General features: G+C 55.1%; 1 protein-coding gene across 1 annotated transcript in view; it reads left to right on the top strand.

Annotated features, from left to right (window-relative positions):
• Window positions 1–22,091, top strand: part of ARHGEF17 (Rho guanine nucleotide exchange factor 17) — a 53,993-nt gene that overhangs the window by 15,544 nt on the left and 16,358 nt on the right. The window contains exon 2 of the mRNA XM_032853148.1: window positions 20,978–21,055. Coding sequence (XP_032709039.1) covers window positions 20,978–21,055 — 78 coding nt within the window. The remainder of the gene's footprint in view (window positions 1–20,977; window positions 21,056–22,091) is intronic.

Below are 22,091 nucleotides of genomic sequence, written 5' to 3'. Positions count from 1 at the left end.
CCTATCCCACTGAGCTTAACTCTCAGGCCTCAGGCAGCACTGCGGCGTCCTCCCCTCAGCCATCAGGCCACCTTCCATGCAGCCAAGCCTGGGCCATGGGTGCTGGAGAAGAAACAGCCAGCTCTGGACCCTGAGCCTGAGGTAGAAATGCGGAGAGGAGTCCTGGCAGAGCACTCAGGTCAGAAGGGCTTATACACCTACACAGACAATGCACATGCCGTGGGGCAAGTTGACTATGGTATGAACCCAGCATGGCAAAGCCTGAGGTCCGCAACATGCAGGCAGGTACACACGCACGCACACACACATACACACTCATACACATTTCTTTTCAATCCCCAGTCAACTTCCATATTCACAAAGACGTCTGTGCAGATATCAGAAGTGAGGGCCCAGCCTGGGAACCTCTCACACCTTTCCCAGAGCAAGCGTTGATGACAGCAGACTTGGAGTAGATAGGGACAGCCAGAGGTCAATTTAACAAGCAGTGTAAACAGTCATCATCCATCTGGGGACATGCAGACAAAGCCGTCTGTCCCTGCACTGAAACCCCGAGTACCCAGCGTGTGGGGCTAGGTTGTGCGGTGGGTGCCTGAACCAGGTGGCCAGGAGGGGGCCTCAGCCCATGTTCTGCCTGGAGCAGGACCTCATTCCAGGGGGAGAACCCAGATGCTCGCTGTCACTGGCGGGATAGCTGAGCTGATTCCACAGCTGCTCCGAGCTTTTCTAATGAGCCCTGGGTAATTAATTCTGGAATCAGCCTGGGTAATGGGTTTGGAGAGCCCAGGGTAACCTTTAAAATTCAGCTCCACTGTCACCCACTGGTACCTATATTTGCAGGGTTAGCATGTGGGCTACAGGACAGACAGACAGAGGTGGGAGCCCCATCTGAGAACTGAGGATCCAAAGGAGGCCAAAGTGGCTGAGGGCGAGGGAGGCTAATGTGGCTGGAGCCTTGAAGAACCAGCAGGACTTACTGGTGAAAATGGGGCCAGGCCTTTCTGTCAGAACCAGGAAGGCAGAAGCCTGTGATGAAAAAGCCCTGGTGTGTCTGGGGTGCCATGAAAGCCCACTGGTTCTAGAGAAAGTCAGGTGGGTTCTGGGGAGTCTGAAAGGCCAGCCCTGAAAGTCTGGAGTTCACCCTGGGGCAGGAATTTCCAAACTCTTACAGATAGAGCGGTGGCGCCTGGGTGGCTCAGTAGGTTAAGCATCTGCCTGCACCTCAGTTCATGATCCCAGGTCCTGGTATTGAGCCCCGAGTCGGGCTCCCTGCTCTGCCAGGAGCCTGCTTCTCCCTCTGCCCCTCCCTCTGCTCGTGCTCTCTCTCTTTCTGACAAATAAATAAATAAAATCTTTTTTTAAAATAGTGGAACCCTATCTTCTAGAGGAATCTTGACACTGAACTATAAAACAGGTCAGCTTGGAACCTTGTTGATATAAGTGGAGGTAGGGGCATATCTGCCTTCTTGATCATGTCTCCCCCGTGTGCTTCCATGGAGCCCCCTGGGACTCAGGCAGAGAATCCTGTTTGGGGCAGAAGGGCCCTGGTGGGGGGCAGGGAGGTGGGTTGAGAGCAGGACAAGCGTCTCCCTTCAGCTTCTCCGCAGGCTCAGAAGTTCCACCCAGCCAGATTCCCTGGGCAGGGACAAACCCTGGGGGGGCCATGTCTCCAGAAGGAGCCAGGATGATGGAGCACCCTACCTTGGGACTCCAATGAGCAGGCGATGTCCCCTACCAGGGGTCTGCAGAGCTGGGCTGGGCCCTGCTTGATTAGGAAGACGACCTTTCAGAGTGGTGGGGAGGCCCTGATTGCTGACTGCTGTTTCTGGGAAGGCACAGGCCCTTTGAGGAGGCAGGGGGATAGCAGCTAGCCGTGCCCCCAGCATAGGCATGCTGCCTGGCCCAGCTCCATCACTGGCTGAGGACAGGGGGAGGAAGCTGGCTCAACTGAGATGAATCGGGAAGGCTCCCCCAGAGCTCAGAGTCGCTGGAAGTGTGAACAGCTATTGTCAGGAGAAGGCCTGAGCTAGGCAACTGGCAAGTCCGAGACCCTTTGCAACCCAGACTTTGCCCACCTCGGGCACCAGCCTACCTGGCTTGCCACCTAGCTTAGGCTCCCACTTCCCTGGCCATTAAAAACATGGGTGGAGGCAGAAACGCCCGGCATAAAGACGGAGGTGGACGCACCTTGCAAAGACCAGCATCTGCTGAGGCCTGGTGTGCAGGAGAGTGATGGGTTGGAGGAATCACTGTGGCCGGAGCATCATGCAGCCAGGGTAGGACATGTGTGGGGAGGTGGGGAAATTTGACCTGATGCTGGTGTGTCAGCAAGAGCCGGGGCACCCAGAGTGTCGGGGGCAGCCTGAGCACTCACCTCTGATCCTATGTCCAGCTGTGTTGGTCTAATGACTAGAATAAATTGGAGCCAGATGGCTCAGGTTCAACTCCTGCTCTTCCTCTTAGCTGTATGACCTGGAGCAAATATTTAATCCCTCTGTGGCTCAGTTTATGCACCTGTAAGATGGGGATGATGGTGATGACAATGACAGCACCTATTATAGGGTTTCCTTAAAAATTAAAGGTGATAATGCCTGCAGTGGTTGGGCTAGAACACTGACCACAGGGGATCAGTGGGAAATCATAAAGTTGGAAGAGGAGGGTAATGACCTGGCCTGGCTGAGGAGGGGTCCCAGGGATGAGAAGAAGTGTGTGGGGTCACCAGGAACAGCTTAGAGTCATCTCTGAGGTAGAAGGATAGACTGAGTTCTCCAAGGGAGGCTCAAACATCCCCCCCCCCAGGCAGCTGTCATAGGATGAGAGCTTTGCCATAGGAAGGGGCTTTGGAGAGGTGGGGTGGGATTCCGAGGGCTTGGGGACCTACTGAATTCTCATGGGCAGAGATTCCCACCCTGCTATGACGTTGCCCATGACTGACCTCACTTTACAGTCAGTATCTGTGGCCCAGAGACAGGCAGGATTGCCAGGGTTGCCCAGCAAGTTCCAGCCCCGTGTTCTTCATCCAGGCTGGGGACTCATCTCCAAGCTTTGGCTGGGTCAAAGCCCAGCTCTGAGGTTGTCTGACTTGAGGAGGCGGGGTGGCTATGAAGGAGGAATTTGACAGTTCTCTGCAGAAGGGGTTAGGAACTTCCTCTCTGGCTTCAGGGCAAGGAGGCAGGGAAAGTGTCCTAGAGGAGAGCACCGATGACACTGGAATTGCGCAAGAGAAGACCGAGTGGGAAGCTGAAGGGAGAAAGCAAAGACAAAGGCTCCAAACTCAGGGTCCCAGAACAAACCCTCCTTCTTCTAATGAAATCTGGTTTTCATTCACCAGGAGCCCCTTCGGGACTTGGTCCTGTGCGTAGGCTGGGAACACAGGGCAGTGCCCAGGGGTGATCGGGGGGCCTAGGTGGAGATGCCTGGAGGCGGGGGGAGCACAGAAAGTCAGTGTGCATAAGGGACAGTTCCTGGGGAAGAGACTGAAGCTAAGCCTTTGATGGGTGAGAGGGAAGATAAAGAGGGTCGCAAAGGCTGAGACGGAAATTCAATGTATGTATTTAAGATTTTGAATATGTAACATACTCATGTGGTTATGAAAAATAAAAAGGGGGGCGGCGCACCTGGGTGGCTTAGTCGGTTGAACATCTGACTCTTGGTTTCAGCTCAGGTCATGATCTCAGGGTCCGGGGATGAACCCAGAGTCGGGCTCCACACTCAGCGGGGAGTCTGCTTGAGATTCTCTCCCCCTCCCCCTCCCCCTGCTCTCTGTGCACACTCTTTCTAAAACAAATGGATAAGATCTTAAAAACAAACAAAACAACAACAACAACAAAAATAAAAACGGGCAAAAGTCTTCCCACCAGCTACCTAGTACCTGCCTTGCCCCACCCAGGATACCCAGTTATTAGTTCTTAGGATTCCTTCTATATGCAAAGGCCAGCAAATGCACTGTCTTTCCTCCACTTTCCACACAGACAGAGGCACACCGCTGTCTGCTTAGTGAGATCTCGGCCCAGATCTTCCCTTCTCAGTGCGTTACGAGCTTGTGTATCCTTTCTCGTACTGTAGGGTGTCCTATCACGCTGACTACCGGATCTGTACTGAAGCCCACATTAAAGGATGTTTAGGTTATTTTCAGTCTTTTGCTGTTACCAACAGTGCTGTTGCAAACAAGCTTGTCCGTAGGTTATTTTGTATGGGGGCTGGTGTATGTTTAGAGCAACGTCTTAGGAGTCAGATTGCTGGGACAAAAGGTATATGTGATTCTAATTTGATGTTTCATGGAGGGGCCGCCGGCTAAGGAGACTGTGTCCCCACAGCATCACCGAGTTGGACCTGTACTATTTTCCCGGTCTGAGAGGTGAAATGGCATCTCAGTGTATTTTAATTTGTGTTTATCTTACAACGGGCGAGGCTGAGCATCTTTTCACCTGTCCAGGAGACATTTGGATTCTCTTTTCAATGAACTATTTCCCCTTTGCCCATTTTTTCTATTGGATTGTTGGCTTTTTGTTTTCAATTCCTACGAACCTTTATAATATTAAGGAGTTTATTATCGTCTGGGTTATGAGTTGTAGATATTTTTTTCCAGATTTGTCACTCGATTTTTGCCTTTGTTTATGGCATATTTTTGCCCTGCAGAAGGTTTTGTTTTTGTGTGGTCTGATTTATCAAGCTCTTATTTTATGGCTTCTATATTTGGAGTCGCAGTTAGAAAGCCCTTTCCCACTCCAAGGTTAAAAGGCACTTTCCCTACGTTTTCCTCTGGTGTTTTATGTTTTCTTGTTATGTTTTACATTTAAATCTTTGACCCATTTGGAATTTATTCTGGTGTGTAGTGTGGGTTATGACTCCCACTCCATTTTTTCCCAGAACTAAAGTATCTTTTTGGGGTGGGTATGAAGGCCAGAGGCTGTAGCTGTTGAAGGTCAATGGCAGAGTGGTAGGAAGGGCTTGGGGCAACACCAATATATTGGGATAGGCAGGTGGAGATTGGGCCAAGGCTGGGGGCATAGCATGCCCAAATACATCTTTGCTGTGTGACATTGGACAAGTCCCAGCCCTTCTCTGGGCCTAAAGTATACCTAGAGTGTCGCTGAAGGGGTCCCGGATATCACCGTGAACCCAGGGCTGACTGTGAGGGCGGTGGTGGCCGGCAAGCTGGCCAGCAAGTGGGGGCCATTCTGAGGGCAGGGACAGAGAGGCCAGCCATGGGTCCAGCACCCATTCAGTTGGGCTGAAGTGGAGGGGATTGGGGGATTGGCAGCAGAATTCACTGTGTTCTTGGAGTGGGCCGGTGGGAAGGCAGAGAGGGGTGGGCACCCATTTAAAAATACCCACTGCCGCCTGGCACTGCAGGCAGGGGTAGCGGGCAGGCCCTCTGCCAGCCCTCTGGGTCCAGGAATGCTGAGGGTTGCTGGGGCAGGCACACTGTCAGTTGTCTGACTGTGGACCCAGCCCAACCCAGCCATAGCTCTTCCTGGAGGTCCTGGTCCCCCCTCCATGAAGCAGGCATCCTTGTCCTCTCCAGCAGAGAAATAGGGACAGACCACTCTCCCAGGGGCTAGTCCCGGTACTGTCCTGGACTTGCTCTGTGACCTGGGGCCAGTCCCCGTCCATTGGGGTCACTGTCCAGCAAAAGGGGCTACTGGACTTGCCTCGCATGTTTCTGCCATACCTGGCCCTCACCCAGATTCCAGTTTGGATTAAAGCTGGGTGGTGGGGGAGGGCTTGAGGTCCTTGCCTCTTCCCCCTTTACAGATGGTGAAACTGAGGCTACAGAGGGGACCCTGACCTCTGCCCTGCCTTTTCTCTTCTTGGCTTTCTTGGGCCTCTGGACCTTCCTCCCTGCCCCCACAGGGCCTTTACCAACTTCCCACCCCCACTCCTGGGCCCCAGTGGTCAAATTCCAGGGCTGCCATTGCCGTGGCAACAGCCAGCTCACAGGGCCCCTCCTTTTGGGGATTCTCTACCAGGCTTTTGTCCAGGGAGGAGGCAGAAAGGGCCTCCCGCCCCTAGGGGACTAGAGGGGTTGGGGATAGGGAGGAGATCAGACCCAGCTGGTTTCTCATTTGTTTTCCAAGGGAGAAAATGGAAAAGGCACAGAGTGCTGCCAGCAAATGCTACTCTGTTATCCCAGACACAATGGGAGGGACAGAGATGGTCACCGGGGCTGGGGACAAGAGAGCCACCCAGAAAGGGTCCTCGAAACTTACACCTGGAGAATTGCCCCATGAAAGGATTTGGAATGGGAGATGGAAGATCCTAAGGTCGCCACCGTCCAATGCCAAGGCTGCCTCGGGACTGAGGGGCCCATCCCATCTTGGGCTTTCTTCCAAGTAGACATGCCCCATTGTGGAAGGAGTTGCCATGGTACTCTTGGAGGGGGTGAGCTCCTTGGCCATGGGGTTATGCAAACAAGGATTGTCAGGGGAAGCCTACAGTGGGAGGGGGATGTTGCCCTCAACCTCTCAGATGACCTGCCTCCTTTTCTTTTAAGAGCTACCTATTTATTTTTTTAGAGGGAGAGAGCAAAAGAGAGTGTGTGCACACATCGGGGGGGGCGGTGTGGGCAGAGAGCGAGGGAGAGAGAATCCCAAACAGACTCCTAGCAGAGCAGGGAGCCAGGCCCGGGGCTTGATCCCATGACCCCGAGATCATGACCTAAGCCAAAACCCAGAGTCAGACACCAACCAACTGCACCACCTGGGCGCCCCTGAGATCACCTGCCTTCAAAGGTTCTCTGGTTATTCATAACGTGCCAGTGTTTATGGAGGGCTCTGTTCCAGGCACGATGCTAAGTAAGCCCTTTATATCCCGTATCGTATAGATGAAACTGGCACTGATATGGGCCTCCTGGAGGTTGGGGTGACTGTCTGTGCAATGTGATCTCTGGCTTTGCCCTCCTTCTTCCAGGGCTCCCATCCGCTGTTAACTTCCAGGTGTGTGGCGGGTTTGCTTCCAGGCTTTTTCTCCTTGCTTATATGCACGTATATATGCAGGTGTATATTGTATGTATGTATGCATACATCTATCTCATGATATGGTGATGGTGCAGTACGTAGGCTTCTTGCTTCTTTCAGTTAATATCTCACTGAACACTTCCCTGTGGCCCTTTAAAGAGCTCCCTAAGTGCACGATTCCCGCAGCCCTGCGGTCAGTTCCCACTGTTGTGAAGAAGGCAGTGTGAGCGTCCTCGTCCCCCTCTGCTGCTGCTGTCCCTTGGGCTGGAAGGCAGCCCCTTTCCTGCACAGTGGAACAGATGTGGACAGACATCCTGACCCCAGGGGACCCCGTGGGCACAGACCCTGTCACCATGAGACCTTGAGTCCAGTCCTTAGCTTCTCTGGGCCCATCTCCTTTTGTGTAAAGCAGGGTAATAATAGGGCCCACCTAGGAGGTCTGCCATCAGGTTAAAGTAACTTTGGGTAAGCAGCACTCAGGAACTGCTTGAGAGAGATGAACTCCTGTTTGTCCGCCATTGCTCTCTTTCCGACCTCGGGCACTGCAGGTCACCGACAGAGGGCAGGATTTGGGCCCCAGCCTCACTGCCTTCATCTTGAGAACCTGAGCAAGTTATGACTCCTCACTGAGCTTTGGTTCCACCCCCTGAGATGCTCCAATGAGATTAGGCCCTACCAGCATTCTGTAAACAGTGAAGTGCTGGGTGGGGTCACTTACTACTATCAGTGTCCGGAGAACATGGTTGCAACCGCAGAGGCTGAAGGTGCTCCGAGGAGGAGGGGTGTCGCCAGATCTGGGGTATTAGGACAGCTTCCTGGAAGTGGTAGTCCTGGTCCTGGGGCTTTGGGACAGTGGAGCCTAGTCCTGTCTCTAGCTGACTTTCAGCTCTGAATCCTGTTGTGTGTGTGTGTGCACACCCATGTGCGTGCACGCACACACGGGTGACTGTGGCGGCTCAGACACTAGGACTGGTCACTAATTGTCGATCCTGAGCAGCAAGGCTTGGAAGTTGAGGCTGCCTGGTCGGCCCAAGGTAGGGGCCACTTCTACCAACGTGACCCAGACCCACTGACAGCCCCCCTGGAGGTTGGGGTAGAGGGATTGGTGGGCAAGACTTGTTTGTTTGTTCCCTGTCCCGGGCAGCTCAACCACCCTCAGCTTAGCTGGTATGAGGGGAGGGTCTTCTCTGGGCTAGTCTAGGTTGAGCCAGGGCACCCAGGGCTTACTTTAGAGCCAGAGAGACTTACTGATGGGTTGAACTTGCTCCTCTCCTGGGGTGTCCCCTGGATCTTGGACTAGGGTAGGGGTAGGGTATGTGGGGGCCACGATGCTCCGAGTAGGTTGGGCCCCTTTGGACCAGATTTAGTGCCAAAGTCCTAAGGGCCCAGTTCTAGCCTCAGCTGACTGCCTACTGCCCTGGGGGTCTCAAGACACTCTCCTCTCTGAGCCTCAGTGCCTATCCGTAAACTGAGAAGGAATGGACCTTTCTTTGGCTCGCTCCTTTATAAGGAAAGCTGGAACGTGGGCATTCTAAGCTTGCTGTGCACGTTCATAACACTGAAACTTACTTTCATTCATTCACTGATTCACTGGGCACTTGCTGTGGGCCAGACTGTTCTAGGCATGGATACTGAAATCTGCGAGCTCCAAAGGAGAGGGATTACCCCTCCTTGTTCCAGCAGCATCCAAACCTAGAACAGGTCAGATTCGTAGGTTGGTAGGAGCTGATAACACCTCAAGCTTCCCTCAGCCTTTGGTGGTTTGAATATAATTTCTAGCACCGTTGTAAGTGGGGAAGATGGCCTCTTTGTCTGCTCAGCTTTGAGAGCCCCCAGGATCATATCTGCAGCTCAGACAGGCCCTGCTCCCTCCTCCCTGCCTCTCAGCTCCCTGGGGCTCTGGCCTGAGGCTGGCCTGGCCTTTCCCAGGGTGCCTGGCCCATAGCCCAGTGAGTCATCTTCCGTTCTAGAGGCAGGACACCCCATCCCACCCCGAAGGCCCACACAAATGGAGCCCATCCCCTCCCTTCCCCCAGCTTGTGCCTGGGTCCGAGAGAGGGAGGGAGCAGGAGGGTCTGGAAACAGACACTGGATAACTTCCTTTCCCACGATCCCTCACCCCAGCCTCCCTGCAAGCTGGTGGAGGCAAGGGAAGGGAGCCCTCCTTCGCAGAGCATCTGCTGGGCAGCAGGTGTTCACCCTCATTTTCCAAGTGGGGAAACTGAGGTTGAAGGGAAGGGATGTTTGCAACAGCTAGAAGGTGGCAGTGCTAGGGCCAGACCATCTGGCCCAAATCCCTGTGGTAGTCTCTGCTGAGCAAGGTTTAGACATTCTGAATGAGAGAGTTTCTGGAGTTCGGAGGGGAGGGCTCTGGGAGGTGACCTCATGACCTCACACACAGGTTCTGAGCTAGGACTGGGACCATGGGCCAGACCACTATTGTGGGCACACGCGTGCACAGGGTTGGGTGGGTGTATTTCCTGGGAGCGAAGGCTGCTAGATTTAATAAATCCTACTCTAAGGCTTCATCCAATTCCCAGTGGTGTCCTTGCCCCCAACCCCTGGCCTCCAAGAGTGGGCCAACCTGGCCCCTCAGACTCAGATGTGGGACCCAGAAGTTCTGGGTTTCAGTTTCTCTGCCTGAAAAGTACAGATGACAAACCGAGCCCCTTGGGCCCTGGAGATGAGGCAATTCAGAGCATATTAGCTGGTCAGGAGGTGTTTTTCACATCCTTTGGGGTCTCTCCATCCACCTACCTCCCCCACCCCCCACCTCCCGCTTCCGGCCATTATCCTTGATGTTAAGAAACTTTTCTTTTCCAAGCTGGAAGGTCCAGCTGTATCTTCTCAAAATTAAGTGGGTATGGGGGAGAGCAGAGAAGAAGAAAGGGAAAAAAAACCCGCATGAAAAAAGACCAGTTAAATTTAAACCACATGCACCGCAGCTCCTGCCATGCAGGCCTCTGCTGCCATCTGGGGTTGTCTGCTGGAAGTGCAGTTCTGGAGGCCCAGCTCTCTCACTAAAGCCGAGGGCTGGATCCTGGTGCCTGAAATCTAGGAGGATGGGCAGGCATGGCTTCACTTACACACCTCCTTCAGGGAGCATGGTGAGGAATCTGGAATCCACCTGAACCCTCCTTCCTTCCCCATTTGTCTACAGAGGAGGAAAGGATCCCAGAGTGTGGAGTGACTCTGCTAAGTTACGGAGCAAGTCAGTGGTTTGACACGCATGTATTGTGCACCTAGTGTGGGTCAGGGGCACAGCTATGAACACAGAGTGTCCTGGACTCTGCCCTTTGGATCTTATTGGAGGAAAGGGGTGCCGTGGACACAGACCTTCCTCTTGTTTCCATCTCTCCTATTATTGCCAGTCATCCAAGGAAGCGAATACAGACCATCACCATCTATTTCAAGGTGTCCTGCATTTGGCTTGATTCATTTATGTGCTCTGTGACCTTGAGGAAGTCACTTGCCTCTCTGTTAGGCTGATTATTTGGGGCCAGATCCCAGCTTTGCCAGCTCCCGGTTTTGCCACATCCAACTTCTTGACCTCAGGCACATTGCTTCAGTTCTTGGAGCCTTTGTTCAGTCATTTGTGAAATGGAGGTAATAGTTATACGTAACTTAGAGGATTGGTGTGAGGATTAAATGAGATAATACATGAGAAGCAGCACCTCATGGGACGTGAGCTGGTAGTAAAAGTCAGACCCCACCAAGGGTGTGGGGAGTGCACTTCCCTCCTGGAGGTCCAGGAGGGGGTCAGGAGTGCAGTGGGGGGAGGCGTTTCTTCTGCGTTGAGTAGTGGCCAGCATGGTTCATCAGCCAGAAATCGGGTCTGAGCCCCCAGCACAGGGAGTGAGAGCTGCCACCTCGAATTCCTGTCAGCCAGCAGGGTCAGTTTCTGGAAGGTGATCTTCTAGTGCTGCTGGGACGAGGGCTCCCAGCTAGACTCCTCTAGGCTAATAGATGAAATCTAGGTCTGTGCAGAAATCATCCCCTTGCTTCCCTTCTCCCTTCAGGACATTAAGGACCCTGGGTTCTTAGCCCAGTTCTGCCGCTTCCTGGCTTTACCTGGCTTTGTTACTTCTCTGAGCCTCAGTTTCCCCAGCTAGGTAGTTCTCACTCAGTCTTCATGACTGGGTTGGAATCCCCTTGGAGGCTTCCTTGCTCAGAGACCTGGCAGTGCATGCAGGCATCTGGGTGGGACCTTATCTGGGCGGTCAGTTTCTACACACGGCCTCTGCCTGTGGCGTGGGCTTCCACCCAGTGCGGCAGCCTGGTTCCGGGAACAAGGGACACAAGACAGCAAGGTGGAAGGACGTGCATGGCATTTTTATGGCCAAGCTTTGGATGTCACATGGTATTGCTTTTTGCTGTCTTCCGCTCACCGAGGCAGTCACAGAGGTCACCTGGTTGCAAGGGGGAGGGGACCCAGGCCTCACCAGGCTATGGAAGATTGTCAGTAGCACACTAAAAGAAGCGTAGGCGGCACAGAGAATACTGGGGTAGCTGTCTTTGGGAAGTACCAGATGCCACACCTCCCCGGGTGGCTCTGCGGATAAGATTCGACAGCGGTGTCAAGTACTAGGCTCATCTCCGGCACGTGGTGAATGCTCAGGAAACAACAGCTATGGCTGCTTTTGATTATCATGGAATTATCAAGGAAATGGCCTTCGCTGTTCATCTCTGCCACAGAACCACATGGACCGTCTCCCCGAGATGGTCACGTGGTGATGGACCGCTGACAGGTATACACAGACACGTGGACAAGTCCACACAAATGGGACACACGTCATGTCACTCACAGGCCCATCTAAGCAGAGCAGCGGCCTTCCCGTGGCAGGAAGGACCTGAGGCCCCTTTGGCCCTTGATCTCTCCTTCCCATTCTCCAGAATTCTGGGACCCAGCCTGAGCAGCAGTCTCAGGGGAGCCCTGTGGTTTGGACACTGCCTGGGAACTCTGTGGGGCCTTGGAAGGCTCCTCCTTCTGGAAGAGAAGGTCTGTAGGGGACAGGCCATGACCTGGGAAGGCAGGACAAAGAGACAGATGATGGGAAGAAGCAGGAAGGGGTCTCAGACGAGAGCAGATGGAGTGACAGACCCCAGGAACTGAAGTGGCTTGTTGAAGGTCACATTGCCACCAAGTGGTAGAACCAGGATGTGAGCCCAAGCGGTGGCCTCAGAGCCTGCTCTCTTCATTTCTGTGCCAAGTAGTCCCTCTCTTGGAACTCTGGTCTCAGTGATGAACCTGAAGCCCCAGGAGCGCAGCACCATCAGGGAAATGACTAGCCCATCAGGTCAGGGACATCCAGCACTAGTCCACACCGGTGGAGATCAGTGGGGTCAGGAACATGAGACGGTCCATCTGGGTCATTAACCAGGGCTTGGTTTCCAGGGAAGAGGATTCTCTCTGATCCCAGCATGGCCTGTTGATGCATTTTGTCTTCTACCAAAACCACCTTGGGTCAGGAGAACCTCTTTACATCATTATCTCAGTACCAGTGAGGCCGGAGAAAGGCAGTTCAGGCAACTAGTGCACCGGGGAGGCAGGGGGGAGGCCAGGCTGAGCGCATGAGGCTGGAGGGGCAGTGGAGAGGAGCTGTCCTCTTGGAGGAGGGGGTGGGTTGCAGAATATGGACCCTGCAGGCCGTCACCTCAGCATCACCTTTTATCACTTAGGTGACTGCCCTGAGCCTCATTTTCTTTGTTTGTAAAATAGAGGAGAAGCAGTAACAGAGCCCTTGATGTAGTGTTGCTGTGGGGATTAAAGGAGCCAGAGCTTGGAAAGCAATGGTGGGGGGGTGACACCCGAAAAGTATTCTGACAGCATTAGTGATGGTGAGGATTCTAAGATTATGGTGCTCCCAATCTGTGTGGGCAGCTCTGGCGTCCGGACCCTCTGTGGCAGATACTTAGATAGAGCTGTGTGGATAGGAAAGGCTGGAGACCCTTCCCCACCCCACAGGAGCCTGAGGAGACCCACTGCCCCGGAATCTGAATTGCCTTTGTCATTTCCTTTTCACTTCCTCTCTTCCCATTTAGACTGTGGTGCCCAGCAGGGCATGGACCGCTTTTCTTCCCTGTAAATCCCCAGCACAGTGCTTGGTACCTGGGAGGTACTCAGTAAAGATTTGTTGAAGTAATCAACAAATGAATAAAATAAAAACTCCATGAATTACTCATCCGTGAAACCATGTTTCTGCGCCTCCACTCATGTGTTCCTTTGTAACATTCATCGTTCTGCTCACCCGTCCACTCATCCATTCACCTATCACCTATTCACCTATTAGTGACTGGGCTGGAATCCCCTTGGAGGCTTCCTTGCTCAGAGACCCATCCTTTCACTCGGTCAGCCCGTACTCATCACCCATCCATCTGTCCATCCATATGTCCTATCTCATCCCCGGCCGCCAGCTGGTCCAGCACTAGCTGCAGGACCAAGTGGGCCTGAGCGGGCAAGAAGGCTTGTAGGAGGTCTTGGTGGGGCTCATGGTGGGAGGTGTGTCCAGAGGCAGGAAAACAAGGTATCAGGCTTCTTGGAGAGATGGGGAAGTGTCAGCTGACTGATTGGAGGGAGGGAGAGTTAGGTGTTCCCCAGGAGCAGCAGAAGGGTGGTTCCACCCAACTGGGGTGCCCAGCCTGCTTCTCCTACAGGGCGCGGTGGTGTGGCAGAGCAGAGCCCTTTGTCCCTCCCTGCCTCTCATCTCCCCTGGCCTAAGGAGGACGGGAGCTGCTTGGTGGGAGGAGGGTGGTGTATGTGTTGCAGTTGGGTGTGGGGTACGGAGAGGAGAGGAGGGCCCTTACCAGCCACGTCGTACACTTGTAAAAACGATTCCGAGCCAGACCCACTCCAAGCAACTGCAGATACCCAAAAGGAAAAGAGACGTCAGCACCTAAAAGGAGGGTTCAGTTCAGCCAAACAACAAAAGAACCAGACCTGCACGGGGTGCTCTGGGCATACATGGTGTCCCCAACACCCATCCGGGCTGACCTCACCCTGAGGGGCTCCGATGCCTTGCTGTTGTGGGAATGATCCTTGGACACCCCAATTCAGCAGCTGTGTGCTCCTGTTCCTTCTCTCAGCTTCCTTTCATTCCCCCACCCCACCAGCTCCCCTGTTGCCATGACAACAGGCTTGGATGTAATTAGCCATCTTTAATGAAGCAGCAGCAGCAAGCAGGGCCTCCGCGCCAAGCCCTGCCCCCTTCTCTAGGGCAGCGGCCTCCCGTGAACTCTGCTATCTGGGCACCCACGTGCCTCTGGATTTCTTGACCTCAGGAGGTTGTTCAAACCCCACCTCCTCCAGGAAGGCCTCCCTGAATATCCCCTAACTACCCCCTACCCCAGGCAGAGGTGACTCCCTCTGCTGAGTCCTGTATATTGTCTGGCAGCTCCTGGATGCCAGCCAGAGTGGTTCATCTGTGCAGGGCCTTGTCCTGCTGAAGTGAGTGAGGGCATAGACATACTTTACTAATAAGTCCAAGCTATGCACAGCCCCCCCAGCTGCTCAGGGGAGATGAGGCCCTAGGTCACAGAGCTGGAGACAGGGTCAGATGCGGGAGGAGGTGCTGAGAGAAAACTAAAGGTGAGTTAAGTAGCCACCATGATCAAGCAATGGGCTAGAGATGGGGTGCTCGAATCATGGCCCTCCTGCTAGTGTGGGATTATCTTTGAGACCTGGCTATTTAGATTTCCCCGGGGGGTGTGTCCATCCTCTGTGCTTAAATCATCACTCCATGGTCAACTGGTCTGCTGGTTCCAAACCCTCCCCCAACATGCCCAGCCCCCAGGGAAGTCCATAATCCAGCCCATAGAGACGATAAGAGGCAGCTGGACTCATTGGATTTCTTGGTTCAATCTAGAGGTAGAGGAGAGCTGGGGGCCCTCCTGGGGGACCCTTGTTCTGCCTCCCAGGGGTAGGAGGGGCTCGGGCAGGACCTGTGCCCTAGGATGGGAATGTGCATTTCCAACACATTCCCTCGGGGTCCACAGCGCCTGCCCTTTGAGAACCAGTGTCATAGAGGGACCAGCAAGGGTGTCGGTGCAAAGGACACACTCATGCTTCCGTTCATTCTTTCACTCAACAAGCTGGCTCAGGCATTACCCTGGGCCAGGCCCTCTTGGAACACAGGGGAGAGGGCAGCACACACTTAGCAAGCCTCTCTCAGGAGTCAGGCTCTGCCCCCTCGTGCAGCCTCACTTCCCTGGGAGCCACCTCACTGCCAGGTGGGGTCACGCCTGTTTTCTCTGGCTACTCTCTCTTGGAATTCTCTGTGCCTGTTTTCATTGTTGACTACTTTGGGATTGTCTGTTGGGAAGTTAAAATTTGAGTGTTGGACATTTTGGATCCTCTGAGGAAGCCAGTGCTGCTGGGCCCATGTCCTGCCCTCTCAGGAGAGGAGAAGGAAGAATTCCCTTGGGTGGGGCTGTGGGGTGTTGATTCACCTGACTCAGGGCTGAATAGGGGAAGATGGCAGGAGGCTGCAAGGGCCAGCAAGGGGTTGATCCTGTGCCTTGGGGCTGCCAGGGAAGATTCCTGCGCAGGGAATTACAGGGTTTGCCTCCCTGTGATGACTGCATAGTGTGGGGGGAGAAGGGAGGGGGAAGAGTTATAGAAGTTTTGTTTATTAGCCAACATCTATGTGCAGAGTGCTGTGGTTTACAAAGGGCCATGGACCCTGCCCTTAGGGGACCTACAGTGTGCCGGGAGGAGATGGCCATCAACCTAGCAATTGTTCAAATGTGTAATTACAAACTATGGTATCTGGTTAAGAAAAACAGAGAATCTTTGAGAGTGCTGAGCAGGTGCACTTGGCCTGATCTGAGGATCAGGGAGGGCTTCCTGGAGGAGGTGACAATCACGCCAAGATTCATCTTAAAGGAAAAGCAAAAACATTGCTAGGAGAGAGCTTGGTTTGTTTCTAAGAGTTAAAACAGAAGTGGTTGCAGCATATCAATCAAGGCAGAGAAAGGGAATGAGGGGACTAGCTTGGGCAATGGGTCAGAAGGTGTCCAACGTGCCAGGAACCCAGCAGAAAGCAGGTTTGAAGGAGGGCATCAGGAGTTCGGTGAGTGTGGGAGCCCTCAGTACACTGAAGAAGCATAAAGTTAGCCAGCCCAGAGACACAGCAGAGGGACCCCCAGTGAGCTGCAGGGTGCATCAGAGTCCCCTGGTGGGTCGTGGAGGCTGGTACAAAAACAAACCTCACACTGCCTCCACTCCTGATTAAATGGGTCTGGGATGTGTTCTGGCATCGCCTGCAATTTGAGGACCAGGTCCTGGGGATCATGCTTGGATACATTCTGGAGCATCATCTGGTGATGGTGGTAGGGGTTGTAAATGCCTGAGCCGCCCCCCACCCCCATGCTGGAGGGGGGGTGGAGAGAACTAGGGCTGGAATCCACTAGGACTGTCTCAAGTATAGACACTGGTTGGGGTGGGAGTAGGCATGACTCAGGGTGGGCCCTTTCTGCTATCAGGCCCTAATGCTCTGCACACCCACCCACCCACCCGCCCCCCACCCCTCCCAGGACAGTGCCAGTTTCCAGGGATGTACATGTATGCTCATCCCTAAATATGTGTGCCTGTTTGTGCCTGGTTCTAGTTGTGTGAACCGGAAGCATGTGCCACCGTGCAGCACTGGGTCGGGTTCATGTGTGTCCGGGCTCAGGTCTGTATGGGACTCTGTTGATGAGTGTGCACTTGGCCCCCATCCACACCCGTATACAAACCAAGGCCGGAGGACAGGTTTCCATGTATATGGGCCTGTTCAGCGTAGGTCCGTGCATGCCCGGTTGGGTACAGGTGTGGACAAAAGTCCCATGTCTCCCAATGTACTGGCCTTTGTCGACTGGTGTGCGCCAACTTCTGTCCTCTGAGGGGGATGGGTCCGCAAGGGGAGGCTGCGGCGTGCGGGAGAGGCGGGGGCGAGGTCCTGCAGCCCTCAGCGTGTTGGGGGAGACCCGGCTGCGCGGAAAGGGGGCGGGCGGAGCGGGGGGGGGGCGCGGGGGGCGGGGACTCCCCTCCGCTCCTCTCCGCTCCCCTCCCCCCGCGCCAGCAGCGCCAAGCGCGCTAGGCTCGCCCAGCGCACTCGCGAAGCGGAGGAGGCAACAGCGCCGCCGCCCGGGCCGACGCGATCAGATCGGCGCTGGAACTAACACCGCGGAGGCCGGGCTGAGCCCCTGGAGGGAGCGACGGTGGGAGAGAGGGGGCCCGCCGTCCCCCGCCGCCCCGGCACCCCCGCCCCGGCGGCGGCCCGGCCGCATGCTTCAGATGGTGAAGACCCTGGCCCAGTTCACCATTGCGCTGGAAGACATGCGCGATCTGGGCCCGGCCACCGCCTCCGGGGAGCCCGCCGGGAGCAGTGGTGCTGACGCTGAGGAGCCTGGGGAGGCCCAGGTACGGGGAGGGGGAGACACAGCCAGGGCCCTGGGCCAAGACTTAGAACCCAGCGAATCCGGGCCTGGGGGAGGCATAGGTAGATGCTTGGGCACAGGACCGGGAACTCGGATCAGGCACACCACCTGTCCGGCCGTGGGCCTGGGGGCTCAGAGACTAGTGATGGGGGCAGGGATGGTGCGGCTGGCAGGGCGTTGAGGTTTGGTGGTACCAGAATGCAAGCTTGGTACAGCAGAAGGGCTGGCAACCTCAACTGGGGTGTGGGCCTGTACCCTGAGTCCCAGCCTTGGCAAGGCCTAGTGGTTCCTAGTGCGTGATATGGGTCAGGGTCTAGGCAGAGACCGGCTTGGGAGGTATCCTGGGTTCACAGGCTCCGGAAGGAGAGGTTTCATCAGCCTCTCGCCAGCAGGCCTGCAGCAGTCCCCAGGTGTATGTGTGTGCTGGGGGGATGGGGCCTTGGGAATAGCTGATCATGCTCCTGCCTTGCCATTCTCTCCCTGCCATTGGACCTGCTGGGCCTGGAAGGTGTCATGCTGTGGTGGCAATGGTGGTGTCCCCATTCCTGGCTCGGTGCTCTTCTCCTGTGGGGGAAGAGAAGGGGGAGGCTTCCAGGGGCTGTGTCCGTGCCTTTGTGTGTGTCTCTGGGTCCTGTCTCTCATTGTCCTGCTCTCCTGGGCTCCCGCCGGGCCTCTGGTTCTGTCTTCCTCCCCATGCTGTGCTGTGTGTGATGTGTTTCTCCCCACCACCTGACATCTCTGGGCTGAAGGCCCTGGTTCTCAGCTAGGTGACTTGGCCACATTTCCTTTTGGTCTCTTCTCAGAGTGTCTGGCCTTTATGGCTTCTCCTGTGTACATGTGTCTCTGTCTTCATGCTGTGTGTGCAGGGTCTGAAGCTTTGGGTCATGATGTCCCAATCACACTGGTAGGAGAGGCCCCCCTCTATCTCCCTGCTGTATCACTCCAGCCCCCTTCCCTCTCCCACTTCTGCACTCCCTGTAGTAAAGGTCTGAGGATGGGGCTGTTGAGGGGTGACGGGCTCTGGGGGGGAGGCTAGGCCTACAGGGCTGTCCCGCCCAGAACAGGTGGGCCTGCTGATCTGCTTGACAGCTGCATCGCTCCGCTCCTGCCTCCCCACCCCCACATGCACTCACACCCGTGTCTGGGCACGTGCAGAAGGGCACTCCGTGCAGTGACAGGGAGCTGGCCTTAATTTCCATGCCTCTACCTGACAGCTGAGTGACAGCCCACTGTGCTTTCAAGCAGGAGGAGGCTGGGAAAGGCGGGTGTTGCAGCGTCAGCCTCCCTTCGTGAGTTACCCCAGCCCTCTGCGCTGGCAGGCCCAGCCTCAGCCCTGCCTCCCTCAGGAGGCCTCCCTGCCTGCCCGTGACCCTCAGCCCTGGGCCTAGCAGGGCCGGGCCCATGGAGTGGAAGGCGGAGGGAGGCTCGGCCCTGAGGGGCGCAGGGCCCGGTTCTTCTCTCAGGGAGCTCCATGTGGGGCAGGGAGATGAATATAGAAGAGCCATTTTGCTGAGGCAGAGTAAGAACACTGAAGACCGGGCATGTGTGGAGGGAGCTGCCCCAATTCCCAGCTCCCTGCTTTCACAGTATGGGAGGAAGACATTATTCATTCCATTTCATAGGAGAGAATGTGGGAACCTAGGGCAGTTACCCAAGGTCACAGAGCTCATGAGGGCCCAGCTGGGGACCCTGTGGCCGGTGGCTGGTCAGTCAGTGTGGGCAAGAACTCGGGGTGCTTGGGCCCTAAGACTCAGCATAAGGTGGCTAAAGAAACTGGGGTCAGGGTGCTTGGGTGGCTCAGTCAGTTAAGGGTCCGGCTTTTGGTGTCAGCTCAGGTCATGATCTCAGGGTCATGAGATTGAGCCCCACATCAGGCTCTGTGCTCAGTGGGGAATCCACTTGAGATTCTCTCTGCCCTCTCTCTCTGCCCCTCCTCCTGCTGTCTCATGTACGTGCACACTCTTTCTCTCTCAAATAAGTAAATCTTTAAAAAAAAAAAATAGACTCGGTCCCCACTCTGCCAGCCACTAGCTGTGTGACCGTGGGCAAGTCAATCACCTCTCAGACTTGACTACCTTGTCTATAAAGTGGAGATGATGACACCTGCGAGTGTGAGGCAGAAATGAGGCCATATCTGTGAGTGCTGAGAGGGCTCTGGGGGACAAGGGGAGGACTGAGCATCTGGGCCTTTCCTTGGGAGGCCCTTCTGGCCTTTGAGGCTCTCCCAAACTCTCCATCCTAGGGTGGTCCCAATGATGTTCCCTCCTACTAGAAGCTGCCCTGGTGTTTTAAGGGCCTTCAAATCACTGAGGGTAGATGATCTGACTGTAGCTGGGGGCTCTGAGGCAAAGCCCAGTGTCTTGTCACTCATCAGAGCATGCAGCTGGTGGGGGTGGGGCAAGGCCAGTCTCCTCCCCTCCCTCAAGGGAGAGCCATTCGCATCCCTCCCACCTGTGAGTTCCTAGCACAGGAGCCTACTTTTCTGAGCATGTCCCATTGTTGACAGCTTTGGGGACAGACCTGGCCCCAAGTCCCCAAGTCAGAGGGAGGGGATCACCAGATGGGTATACCTCTGGTAAAGGCTTCCTGGAGGAGTGGGCCAGAGGTATAGGAACTGGTGGCAAGGGGCAGTAGGTAGGTAGTAGGTAGGTAAGCTGAGGTCCAGGGAGTCAGACACAGAGAAGGCATCCTCTTCCTGGCTTCTGGCAAAGCTTTCCCACAGAATAGGGGCTGCCCTGTCAGGGCAGGATGGACACCCTATCCCTGGAGGGGCAGGTGCAGAGTCTGGTTGACCCTCAGGAACTCCATACTGTAGACCATCACATGCTTAGTTAGGATGGAGGCATTAGCTCCTGGGTCTCCTTTTCCCTATCCTTAAAACGGGAAGAACATTGTCTACCTCACAGGGTAGTCAGGAGGATGAAATAATGATATGCTCAGAGCTGGTGTGGAGTAGGGCTCAGTTAACCTGTTTTTACTGAGAGAATGGATATCTAGCCTTGTCTGAGAGTGGGTGAACCCTGCCCCAACCTGGCTGTGTGATCTTTGGCACTGATGTCACCTTTCTGAGTCACCTTTTCTTCATCTGTGGCAGGAGGCCACAGTCTCCACTCTCAGGGATGGTGTGAAGCCCAGCCTGGTAGGGTCTCACGCCGTAGCACTGAGCCTGAAGGAGGGTTTTTTGAAGTTGGCAGCTGGGGTGGGGGGTGGCCTGGAGGCATCTTCCTTTGCCAAGGTAAGAAGTTATTGGTTGTTTTGAGTCCTTTTCAGGAGCCCATTGGGTAACCTTGAAGTGAACAGGAGATCACCAGTTCTACCAGCAGCCATGGGGTGGTGGTGGAGGAGTAAGGGGCACACCCTGGAAGGGGGGCATTTGAGATGTGGGGGGAGGGTGCCCCCTGCATGGGGAGCGTGTGAGCAAGTTCTGGAAGAGTGGAGGCCCATGGTGCTTTGGGGTAACAGCCAGCAGCCCTGCATGGTGGGAAAGCAGGCTTTGAAGGCCAGGCAGAGGAAGAGGGTGGGCTCTCTGGGTCATTGTGCCTGCGGGGGGTGGGGTCTTAGGGGAATAAGGCATGCTCACCCTCTGCCTTCTGTCCCCCAAGGACATGCGGAAGCACGTGACCATGACTCTGCTGGACACGGAACAGTCGTATGTGGAGTCTCTGCGCACCTTAATGCAGGTGAGGCTTGAGGCTATTAACCAGGCCCCTGAGAGCGGCCCTTCTGAGTCTAGGAGGCTGTCACACACATGGGAACAAAGCCACTTTTATGGACGGGATGGAGGCTGGAGAGGAGAGAGGAACCACCCTGGGATACATCACCCCTCTGTGGAGAACCCCCCCCCCACATCGTGTGACTATCCCAGAGGAGGAAGCCCCCACCAGGGTGGGGGACAACATGGAGGGGACTTAATAAGGCCAGACAGGCCACCCCAGGGTAGGTGCTCCCTTCTTTTACTGTCCTACCACCTCCCCCTGGCAGCCCTGGGCCTGAGCTTAGATCTGTGCCCCTGCCCACGGTAGCCCCATCCATTTTATTCATTGACTGGGAAAATGATCATTGAATGGAGTAAAATGCTGGGCCCTAGCTGTGTGCCAGGCCCCAGCCTAGGAATAGGAAGCACAAGGATGAATAAGAGAGGCAAGCCGCTGCCACAGGATCTCATCGTCCCATTGGGCACAGAATTGAGTATATGTTCATTCTCAAAGCATTGAGGGGCCACCTGTGAGGTGAGGGGGTCAGGGAATTTTCCCTGGAGGACGTGCTGTCTTCCTCCCCACCTGTCTTGACAGCAATAGGAACGGCACGTGCAAGGTCAGGTAAGGAGAGGCCAGCATAGAGCACAAAGGGTTGGTCCTCTGGATGCAGGGGGCCACATGGTAGAGGCCTTGACTACCAGGAAGAAGGTTTGGACCCTACCAGGGGCCCTGGAGAGACAGTGAAGGGCTTTGAGCCGGGGGTGGCATGTCGTCTCATTCATGCTTTACATAGTCTGTCTGACTGCTAGGAAGGTGGACAGCCAAGGGGGGCAGGCACTGAGGGTGGGTGAGGGAGGAGAGGCCAGGACCAGAGCAGAAGCCACAGGGAAGGAGCATCGGGACAGACACTCAGGAAGTGGACTGACCAGGCCAGGCCTGGTAGCTGGTCGGCTGTGGGATAAGGCCTGGACTCCTGGTCTGGGTGATGGAAGCACTGTAGGAGCCCTACACGTGAAAG

The sequence above is a fragment of the Lontra canadensis genome, unplaced genomic scaffold (assembly GCF_010015895.1).
Source record: "Lontra canadensis isolate GAN:19392208 unplaced genomic scaffold, GSC_riverotter_1.0 scaffold7, whole genome shotgun sequence".
Classification (NCBI taxonomy): Eukaryota; Metazoa; Chordata; class Mammalia; order Carnivora; family Mustelidae; genus Lontra; species Lontra canadensis.
Note: the sequence above shows the minus strand (reverse complement) of the source record. Positions and strands in the feature narration are given on the sequence as shown.